Genomic DNA, 11571 nt, shown 5'->3' with positions numbered 1-11571 from the left:
TTTCTTTGTTCACTGTCATACTCTGGCTTCCATCAATTCGTTTTACTCATTCCTAATCATCTCTCTTTTGCCCTCATTGGTAGCAATCATCATTGCAGAGCTTAAGCAGTGAAGAGGAATTCTAAAAAAAATGTTTTGTCAGTTCTGTCTTGGCACCAATATCAAATTACCAAGAATCTCAAATTACCAAGCATGAGCACTGACCAGGGCTGCTGAAATTTCTGTGTAGGCGTGTCTAAGTAAATACACTGATTTCAATCAGTATAAAATGTAGACGTTGCAACGCTGAGTTTACTCTGCGCAGTTTAAGCCAGGATGGCGACCAAAGCAGGTGAGTCCAAATTTCAATGCTTTCTGCAAAACAAAAACATGCTCAAAACAGAATTTATTTTGTTTCCAGCTTTCTCTTCTCCCAAAATTCTGGTTTTTGTAGGGTTCATCTCTGCAGATTGAATGCTCCTCAGTACTTAACTCAAAGGGTCATTTCTTCCATGTCACTTGATGTATTAATTGGTACCTCAGTCTATTTGATTGTACGTGTCATCAGTCGATAATCATCCCAACATCGCTGAATGTAACCATTTTGAAGAACAACAACAAGCAGGAGATGTAGCTGGCAAGTGGAGCTGTAAATGGATCTAAATGTTATTAAGATTATTAATGTCACAATCAGTTGCCCCGGCACATGTGATCCAACTGGTAAGTTCAAATGTCATCAAGGATGGAAATGAAAGGACTTAGGTTTCCACACTAACTGACCTGTTGGACCCCTTCCTCCAGGCTCAGATAAGATGACCAATTGAGTTAGATGATAAGTTTGAAAGGCACCTGTGAGTGATACATTTTCACGAGAGCAGAAAGGGAAGGAAGCAGTGTAAAAGTAAAGGACATCGTATTGGTATTTCAATCTCACAAACTGTAAAACGATGTGAACTGGGAAATTGCTATCACTGCATCACAGAATGAAACTGCCTACGACCAAAGAAAGTTCTTCTATTCATCTGTGTTTAGAATGTAAAGGTTGTTTAAGTTAAAAAAATTGGCTAAACAATGTGTGAAATTTAACATGTAATTCTATGAACCTATTACTTAAACTGTAATTCTCTCAGGTCATATGTCCTGAGTCTGCCATATGTCTACCTTCATTGCCTTGCTCATTGCTCTTTTCTTATTCCATTCTTTCTGCCTGCCTTGCTTTCTCGCTTTCAGATATACAGTATTTCCTTCATTTTCACATTTAGGGCTTTTCGCACCCAGGCACAAGTTTGAATCTGTGAGAGGAGTTATGTTTCGGAAACCTGGAAGAACAGGTTTCTGAAAAGCCATGAAAATTAGCTCCGGGTCCTGTTTTAATTTGTTTCTTCAGATTTTGTCACAGCAGCCTGATTGACTGGAAAGAGGAATTTAGCAGCCAAACAGGTAAGTGTATCAGTAGTATGTAGGTAGAGATTGAAGGGAATGGAGATAGAACAAGATCGAAGGTGGTTGTGGGGGAAGGAAATGTTGGGGAAGAGATCATTGGATGTACACGGGGATCATAGGCAGAAGAGATCACAGAGAGATGGAAAGATCAGGGGAGCTAGAAGGTCTTGGAGGAGATCACAATTGGGCAGATTGTGGGATGGGGTTGGGGTGGAGTTACAGGGTAGCCTAGGATCGCAACAAAAATAGGAGTAGCTGATAGGGTCTCTTCAAACTACTGTACCAATAAATATGAACATAATCTCAAATTCACTCTCCTATGTGCACCCCTTAGCTTTAGACTCCTTTGTAATTTACGATTCTGTCCAACTCAGCATATATACTGAATATATTCAATAATTCATCCCTCAGAGCTGTCCAGATAGAAACTTCTAGGATTCACAACATCCTGAGAAGAAATTCCTTAATATTTCTGCTTTAAAGGAACAATAAGCAATTTTGAAATTAGGCCGTCCAGTTCTAGATTTGACCAACAGAGGATATATCTTTTCAGCATCAATTCTATCAAGCTTCCTCAGAATCTGAAACGCAGATGAGTTCTTTCATAAAAGATACCATATACAGTACTCTAGGTGCTGTCTTACAATCATGACCATCATATTCCACTTCTATATTTCACCCCATTTGGAATGAAGGGCAACATTAAGTTTCCTAATTATTTACTGAACCTGCATAAATAACTTATGTTACAAATACATAGTCATCCATTTCGCACTGCAGCATTCTGTGATAATTGTCTATTTAAGTAAAATTTTCACCTCCCATTCTTCCTACTTGTCATTTTTCCTATATTCTGCTCCACTTACCAAATTGTTGCTGCTTACTTCACATAACCATATCACTTTGGAAACTCTTTGAGCTGAATGTTCTGATACCAACTCAGCTGTTGCATTTAATGAACTTATGCATATGTGGCAAATACTTAAAGTGTCAAAGACTTGAGCCTGTTGTATAATATTTACTCATCTACCAATAAGCAAGGACAGAAAACAACAGGACCCTAATGATCTAACAATTGATGGATGCAGATTTTTTTAACTGGAAATCCAGGTTACACCAGACACGACTAAGTATGGTATTCACTACGTGAATATTCTTTTGAAAGGATTTTAAGTTGGCAAATCAGTCTGATTGATGGGCTAGTATGAACATAGCAGTTAAGGTTAGAATTAGGACATTCAGCCCAAAAGCCTTCTCTGCCATTTGATAAGATCATTGCTGATCTGAATATCGCCTCAAATTAGCTGTCTACTCTAGAACACTTTCACTCACTTGTCGACCCAGAATATGTCTCACTCAGTCTTAAGATGAATGTTCTAATACAGAAACCCTACAGAGCAAGCCACAGTTGGAGGAATGTAGCCTATAGCTGCTCAAGAGACCTTTAGGGGAGTCAATCTCCAATCTAAGTGAGTCTGACATCCAAACCTGCAGACAGGTTTTGGAAGCCCTATTGGGGTGAGTGGAGTTTGTTCTAGATACGAAGATATTGCAGGCCAAAATGGAGCACTCCTCCTGGGCCATAAGCCAGTGCTGGAAAGGCATTCCCCCAGAGCTGTCTTTCCCTCCTATGAACTGTTGGGATCCTGAGAAACATGGGTAGTTAAGTGTGTTAGTAAAGTTAAATATAATGCTCATGCCCTTATTATAATAATTAAATAGCCGACCTGCCTTCAGAAGCAAGTTAGTTGGCTGCATCTTTACTATCTTCCATTAAAGTTGAAAAGGGGCAGATGAGAAGGGTCATGTTTGCAATTTCAAAAATATTTATCTCACTAGACTCATACCTACAGGAGGTGAAAATTCACCTCATACTCTCCCTAGTACATACTGTCTGGCTTTCTCTCTGACCCTTAAGGAGTGTCTTACTCTCTTGGCCTGTTGCACTTTCATATTCTTTGTGACTCCTGTAATGTTTGTCTCACTCCCATGTTCTATCTTGACTTTCTCACTCTAACCTTTGCCCTATTGGCATCCTTTCCTGTTTCTTGCGTTATGCCTCTCATAAAAGTTTGCATTGTCACCCCCTTGGCTCTCTCCTGATTCTTACACTTTGTGTCTTAATTTTGATTTTGCAACTGTCTCATAACTTTTAATGCTGTTTGTTTTCTAAACCTTAGGTTCTGTCTTGACTGCAGTCATTTTTTTAGCACTGAGTGCTGCAAACTGTGATGAAGAAATCGGGAACATGCATATGTTAGATTCACAAGAAAGAATCACAAGAAGTTTAGGAAAGAAACCTGCATCAGGTTAGTAAAGGGGATTCTGCTTTGTCTTTGCGGTCAATATTTTTTCTTAGGAACTCTGATATAAGCTCTGTTAAAAAATTTTTATGCAGTAGACTTAAGCTCTCTCCCTGGCACCAATCAAAGCTGAAGTCAGTGTGTTTGACACATTAATGTCACATCTGACTTTGATGTGAAATTGTAGTCCTATATTCCTAGATTGTCTCAGTAACATCGCCTGATTTGATCCCTGTCTCTACTGCTCTGCTGCTGAAATCCTTATTCGTGTCTTTATTACCCTAGATTTGATGGTTGTAATGTACTCCTTACTGCTGTATCCACCACAAACTGGAGGTTAACCAAAACTCTACTTGCCCTGTCTTAACATGCACCAAGTTTTGATTTTAAAATTTGCATCAATGTTCCCCTTGATTTGGTCTCTTGGGCAGCCTTTGTTTTAACAGTGCCAACATCTGGAATTCCCCTCCCTACAGCTGCCTGCCTCATCTTCCTCCGTTGAGACACCCCTCCCACATTTGGTTCTTATCTTCTGTCCTGCTTTTTCATTTTTTCTCCTTCCTACATTCTGCCTGTCATCTCCAGCTTCACACTTGTATCCATTCCCCTACTCTCTTTCTTACCTCTCCTCTCGAGTCACTTTCTTCATGACTCCCAGCAACTTACTTCACCCATTCCCTCTGTCCCTTTCCTTTATCCCATCCACATTTTGTCCTTTTCTCTCTTGATAGCTTCCTTCTTTTATCTCCACCTCTCATCCTCTTTAATCATCTCTTCCTGCTTTCATCCACTTCCCTTTGCCCTGACCTTTTATATGCTAGTTTTCTTCAACTCTCATCTCATGATTAAATCAATAAAACAATCTTCCATATTGCAGGCTATCCCATGGATTGCAGCAATGTCAGGGGTAAAAGTGGAGTTTACGTTATCCAACCTAACGGTTCCATTCCAATTGTTGTGTATTGCAACATGAAGACAGACGGTGGTGGATGGACTGTGATTCAAAAGAATAATTATCCTTCTAAAATTACCTGGACAGAATACTGGACAGCTTACAAGTATGGTTTTGGCAACGTCCTTCAGGATCACTGGTTAGGAAATGAATATATATATCACATCACAAGTCAGGGAACCTACAAAGTTAAATTCCTGCTGATAGACAAGCGCAACAGGCGCCGTTTTGCTGAATACGATCTATTCTCTATAGAGAATGAAAAAGGTGGTTACAGGCTGCATCTAGGTGGATACATAGGAAATGCGGGCAATTCAATGGTATCAACTTCGAGCAGTCTTGTACATGATAACATGAAGTTTTCAACATTTGACCGAGACCAGGACAGGTCACGTTTAAACTGTGCACAAAATAGTAAAGGAGCCTTCTGGTATAATGGCTGTCGCAGGGTTGACTTGAATACACAAACTATGTATTGGAGTGGTTTCTGCAGTAGGTGCCAGTCTTCTGAGATTCTCATCAAACCTAATGATGTGTGTAGGCGGGCATACTTACACTAGTAGATGAATGCTGACACACTCCTGGTGATCCTTCAGCTTGGGATAGGTGTTTCTTGTGGATTGGGATTGATCTATATTCGCTTTTGGGGAGCTGAGTTTCTGTGTGAAATGCCAGATTTACAGTAAAGTGAAGCTAAACTTGTGAACTGGTACCTGGCTGTAACTATATTACTTAAAAGTCTAGAAATCCTCACAAACAAATATGCCTAAGGTCACTCTCAAGTTTCAACCAATCTAGATCCATATTCTGAGATGTGGAGATGCCGGTATTGCACTGGGGTAGACAACCACGACACCTGGTTTTAGTCCAAGAACTCTTCACCTGACGAAGGAGCAGCGTTCCGAAAGCTTGTGATTTCAAATAAGCTTGTTGGACTAAAACCTGGTGTCGTATGTCGTCTGACATATTCTGAGAAGTACAGATTCTTTTGCAGCATTTATAACAGTTGTCAAAAGTTTCAACACATTCAAAATGCACTGTTACTTTGTGACTGTTTATTTTTGTCACCATAAAGGAAAGGAATAAGAATCTGGATTGAAATATACAATAATATGCAAAAATGTAAAGAGCTACATACCTATTTACAAAACTGTATTTCATTCTGTTTAAAAATGATTAAAATGATTCTACTTACAATAAAATCTACTTAAATTTTTGCTGATAGTTTGAATGCAATTTTCTATGCGACTGGAATACAAACAAGGATTAACTGCTGCCAAGTCATTAAAACAGTGTGTCCTTTATTGATGACATTAAATTTATAATCTCTCTCAAAGAATACATAGAATAGCTGATGTCAGGAATGGAAACACATCCCATTCACAGACGTGGGACTTTTGAGATTCCCATCATGTGCAATGTCCCAGATGGACACCACTCAATTCTATTCAGTTACACAGATTTATTTATACGACCCAAATTACAGCACACCAAAATCTGTTCAACAATGTGAAAATAATAGAAAAGGTGCTAGAGGTATAAGAAATGTCTCATGATTTGCAATAAGCTGCTGTATAATGGAGGTCATGGAGGCTCTCAGTGGAAAGAGAATACTTTCTTTCATTTTCACTTCCCGGGAGTGAGCTTGCAAAGCAAGCATCACTGTCTACACATTGCAGCCCTTTCCAATACCATAGGATGTCACTGACTGCAGGCACCAGCAAATATATTATTTTTATTTCAAAAATATACTATATTCATAAAAAAATCTCTTGTATATACACATTGTCACAAAAGCAGTTTGGGTCTATACTACTGCATATCCTGTAAATAAACAAAACATTGGACTTTGACTCTATCCAATAAACTAAAGACCTCTCTTGCACATCTAATATTAATATTAATATTTACACATATTTTGAAGATCTGGACCCCCGGGATGGGATTGGGGGGTGGGGGGGGGGGGGTCTCTCTATTCCATGATCAGTCAATAAGCACTCACAATCGGTCTGGTTCTTTAAGACTTCATACTTTATTTCTCAGCTGAAAATGTGTTGGTGGTTAAAGCGCAGCAGGTCAGGCAGCATCCAAGGAACAGGAAATTCGATGTTTCGGGCACAAGCCCTTCATCAGGAATGAGGAAAGTGTGTCCAGCAGGCTAAGATAAAAGGTAGGGAGGAGGGACTTGGGGGAAGGGCGATGGAGATGTGATAGGTGGAAGGAGGTCAAGGTGAGGGTGATAGACCGGAGTGGGGTGGGGGCGGAGAGGTCAGGAAGAAAATTGCAGGTTAGGAGGGCGGTGCAGAGTTCGAGGGAATCAACTGAGACAAGGTGGGGGGAGGGGAAATGAGGAAACTGGAGAAATCTGAGTTCATCCCTTGTGGTTGGAGGGTTCCCAGGTGGAAGATGAGGCGCTCTTCCTCCAACCGTCGTGTTGTTATGTTCTGGCGATGGAGGAGTCCAAGGACCTGCATGTCCTTGGTGGAGTGGGAGGGAGAGTTAAAGTGTTGAGCCACGGGGTGGTTGGGTTGGTTGGTCCGGGTGTCCCAGAGGTGTTCCCTGAAGCGTTCCGCAAGTAGGCGGCCCTTCTCCCCAATATAGAGGAGGCCACATCGGGTGCAGCGGATGCAATAGATGATGTGTGTGGAGGTGCAGGTGAATTTGTGGCGGATATGGAAGGATCCCTTGGGGCCTTGGAGAGAGGTAAGAGAAGAGGTGTGGGCGCAAGTTTTGCATTTCCTGCGGTTGCAGGGGAAGGTGCCGGGAGTGGAGGTTGGGTTGGTGGGGGGTGTGGACCTGACGAGGGAGTCACGAAGGGAGTGGTCTTTGCGGAACGCTGATAGGGGAGGGGAGGGAAATATATCCCTGGTGGTGGGGTCCGTTTGGAGGTGGCGGAAATGACGGCGGATGATACGCTGTATATGGAGGTTGGTGGGGTGGTAGGTGAGAACCAGTGGGGTTCTGTCCTGGTGGCGGTTGGAGGGGCGGGGCTCAAGGGCGGAGGAGCAGGAAGTGGAGGAGATGCGGTGAAGGGCATCATCGATCACATCTAGGGGGAATCTGCGGTCTTTGAAGAATGAGGCCATCTGGGCTGTACAGTATTGGAACTGGTCCTCCTGGGAGCAGATGCGGTGGAGACGAAGGAATTGGGAAAATGGGATGGCGTTTTTACAGGGGGCAGGGTGGGAGGAGGTGTAGTCCAGGTAGCTGTGGGAGTCAGTCGGTTTATAGTAGATGTCTGTGTTGATTCGGTCGCCCAAGATAGAAATGGAAAGGTCTAGGAAGGGGTGGGAGGGGTCTGAGACAGTCCAGGTGAATTTGAGGTTGGGATGGAAGGTGTTGGTAAAGTTGATGAACTGTTCAACCTACTCGTGGGAGCACGAGGCAGCGGCGATACAGTCATCGATGTAGCGGAAGAAAAGGTGTGGGGTGGTGCCAGTGTAGTTGCGGAAGATGGACGGTTCCACATATCCTACGAAGAGACAGGCATAGCTGGGGCCCATGCGGGTGCCCCTACTGCGAATCCTCTTGCAAGGATGCCTTCCTTGAAGAAGCTCTCTTTCTCCCTCTACAAGGATTTCAGTGAGTCCCTCTCTCACTGCACCCCCCAGGTCATCTCCTCTGCACAGAAGCTCTTCAGCGCAGATTCCCCCCAGACGTGATCGATGATGCCCTCCACCGCATCTCCTCCACTTCCCGCTCCTCCGCCCTTGAGCCCCGCCCCCTAACCGCCACCAGGACAGAACCCCACTGGTTCTCACCTACCACCCCACCAACCTCCATATACAGCGTATCATCCGCCGTCATTTCCGCCACCTCCAAACGGACCCCACCACCAGGGATATATTTCCCTCCCCTCCCCTATCAGCGTTCCGCAAAGACCACTCCCTTCGTGACTCCCTTGTCAGGTCCACACCCTCCACCAACCCAACCTCCACTCCCGGCACCTTCCCCTGCAACCGCAGGAAATGCAAAACTTGCACCCACACCTCCTCCCTTACCTCTTTCCAAGGCCCCAAGGGATCCTTCCATATCCGCCACGAATTCACCTGTACCTCCACACACATCATCTATTGCATCCCCTGCACCCGATGTGGCCTCCTCTATATTGGGGAGAAGGGCCGCCTACTTGCGGAACTCTTCAGGGAACACCTCTGGGACACCCGGACCAACCAACCCAACCACCCCGTGACTCAACACTTTAACTCTCCCTCCCACTCCACCAAGGACATGCAGGTCCTTGGACTCCTCCATCGCCAGAACATAACAACACGACGGTTGGAGGAAGAGCGCCTCATCTTCCGCCTGGGAACCCTCCAACTACAAGTGCTGAACTCAGATTTTTCCAGTTTCCTCATTTCCCCTCCCCCCACCTTGTCTCAGTCGATTCCCTCAAACTCTGCACTGCCCTCCTAACCTGCAATTTTCTTCCTGACCTCTCCGCCCCCACCCCACTCCGGCCTATCACCCTCACCGTGACCTCCTTCCACCTATCACATCTCCATCGCCCTTCCCCCAAGTCCCTCCTCCCTACCTTTTATCTTAGCCTGCTGGACACACTTTCCTCATTCCTGATGAAGGGCTTGTGGCCAAAACATCGAATTTCCTGTTCCTTGGATGCTGCCTGACCTGCTGCGCTTTAACCAGCAATACATTTTCAGCTCTGATCTCCAGCATCTGCAGACCTTACTTTTTACTTTATTTCTCATACGGCCGGGCACAGATCATCCAGAAACACAGAGATTAAACACTTTCGTATTCCTCAGAGGAGCTGCACATATGGCTTAAAACAAAGACATTTTTATACTTTTCTTAAAGAAAGATACAGACCATAATCATACAGTACATTCAGACAATTACCAATCAACTTACAAAATAATCTTAACTGATACCTACTCGTCCAATGATATTTCCTGGAACCAACTTTGTTTTCCAATACTTGGGCAACCCTTATCTCACCAAGACAGTTTTTGCACCTGCACTTGAAGGTCAGTTAGGATGACCAGTAATGTCTTATCTAGTCTTGTTATTGCTATGCAGTAAAGGAAGCATTGTCTGCTAATGTCTGTTGAGGCAGACTGTGGTTAGTCAATTATGTGACAGAGTTTGAAGCCATTTTATGCAGCTTTTAGCAGACTTGTCAATTTGCAGCCTAGATGCTGTTTTGTCATATTATTTGCATTGAGAAGCCATTTTGTTGCCACTTAAGTTAGTAAGAGCATGTGTTAAGTGGTTGTTCCTGACAAAAACTAGTTACCTCAGCCTGTATTCAGGTTTCAGATCTTCATTCCCCCCTCTTTGATCATCCCATAACTACACCATAGGATGGGAGGGCATAGGTTAGATCAGTCCAATCGAATGGATGTTAGAGATTGCCATACCTTCTCCTCCTCTTCTGTGGAAGAAGCAGGGATTTGCAACCGCACCTCCTCATCTTCATTTGGCCTGAGAAGAAGCATTTTCTGGGGTAGCCGATGTTGTCAAAAGAAGTCATTAGCTTGGCAATAATACATTCAACAATAGCAATGGCAGCAAAGAGACAAATTAAAATAATTGCATATACATGGCCAATTTATCAACCAGTTGTACCATGAGCCAAAACCCCAATCTCCCCATCCAGTGCCTTCTGTCGTTTGGTTGACAAAGATGCTGATGTCATCTACATGCTTGGTAATATTCTCAATGAGATCAGTAACCCCCATCATACACTTGCTTTTAATTATGGCTAACACCCCACCCTCTTTGGCGAGTAGGTTTTGTTGGGAGAATAGACGTAATTCTGAAAGCATGTCCTCAGGCCTGTTTTAGTGACTTCCCTGAACACATGGGTAGTCCATGGCTATAAAGTATGGTTGGCCTGAGCACTTCGGGTGAATGTTGTTCAGTAAAAAGAGGTGGGTCTTTCGGTGAGAAATGTGGTTATTGTCTCAGACTGGTTCCTTCCTTCGACAACTGGAAAGATGGAAGTGCCATTGGGGGTCTCACAGTGAAGGTGGGTACCATTACCCATACAACAAAGAGCCTGAATACCAGCAATAACAGAGACTCACTCCTCCAGTAGGCACGAGGACTCAGAGGGTAGCAATAGCGGTTGGTACATTTGATCAAAACACGTGGAATAGTCTTATTCACATTCACGTAAATGCACCCCCATCCCTTACTGTTGTCACAATTTGGATAGGCTACCCCGGACTTATTAGAGGAAGTCCACAAGCAACTAGCAGGTGGGGATAAGTCATAGTCAATAGAAACATTATGTCTGGTAAACGCCTTAGAAACATTCCATACTCCTTCGTTGGGATTCGGGAAGGGGAAAAGGGGCAAAGAGTCCTTTGCTGATGTGAGGGCGGAATAGACCACTTCCTCCCTGCCAATATTGTGTTGTGACTTTGAAGAAACGGATTGTTAGTGAAAGCTAACATTTCCCCCTTTTCTGTTTTGCGCCGTGCAGATTTAGACCTCTTTAGGTAGGAGCAAGGCTTGCCAGGGCTTGCCATAGTACAACTGGCATCGAACACCTCGACAGGGTAAAGACCATTAAGACTTGTACTGTAAACGAACTGTCCGATCTTCTTGATGAGTTGACCATTGCAACAGTCATTCTCGGTATTGTTCTGTGCATTGAAAGTATCAGTCTCTTGGCACATGAGGACATCTTTTTGGCATAAATGGTACACAGTCTCTGGCTGATCAGGATCACACAGGTAAACAGGAAGAGGCCCTTCTTGAGCACTAATGCCAATGACGAAGAGTCTATTTAACAGGGTAAGTTTAATCTTCATCATCTCCCCCCCCTTGCAAGGGGCGCATTCGATGACCTTGCAATGATGAAGGTGCCCAGTGACCTTATCAGCAGTAGGGGTGGTGAGAAGAACCTGGAAGGGCCCCTCCCAT

General features: G+C 43.8%; 1 protein-coding gene across 1 annotated transcript; it reads left to right on the top strand.

Moving 5' to 3' along the window:
- The first annotated feature begins 251 nt into the window (after nucleotides 1–251).
- Nucleotides 252–5894, top strand: LOC132830388 (fibrinogen-like protein 1-like protein). Its single transcript, XM_060848046.1, has 3 exons — nucleotides 252–331; nucleotides 3603–3731; nucleotides 4603–5894. Exons 1-3 carry the CDS (start codon nucleotides 316–318, stop codon nucleotides 5235–5237), a joined length of 780 nt encoding a protein of 259 aa, XP_060704029.1. The 5' UTR covers nucleotides 252–315; the 3' UTR covers nucleotides 5238–5894.
- Nucleotides 5895–11571: the final 5677 nt, after the last annotated feature.

This window comes from Hemiscyllium ocellatum, chromosome 31 (assembly GCF_020745735.1).
Source record: "Hemiscyllium ocellatum isolate sHemOce1 chromosome 31, sHemOce1.pat.X.cur, whole genome shotgun sequence".
In the NCBI taxonomy this organism is placed as follows: Eukaryota; Metazoa; Chordata; class Chondrichthyes; order Orectolobiformes; family Hemiscylliidae; genus Hemiscyllium; species Hemiscyllium ocellatum.
Note: the sequence above shows the minus strand (reverse complement) of the source record. Positions and strands in the feature narration are given on the sequence as shown.

Bases quoted from the DNA above. Each gene is read 5' to 3' on its own strand.
- LOC132830388 (XM_060848046.1), top strand. The intron at 3,732-4,602 runs GTTAGTAAAGGG...TCCATATTGCAG, and splicing joins AGGAAAGAAACCTGCATCAG to GCTATCCCATGGATTGCAGC.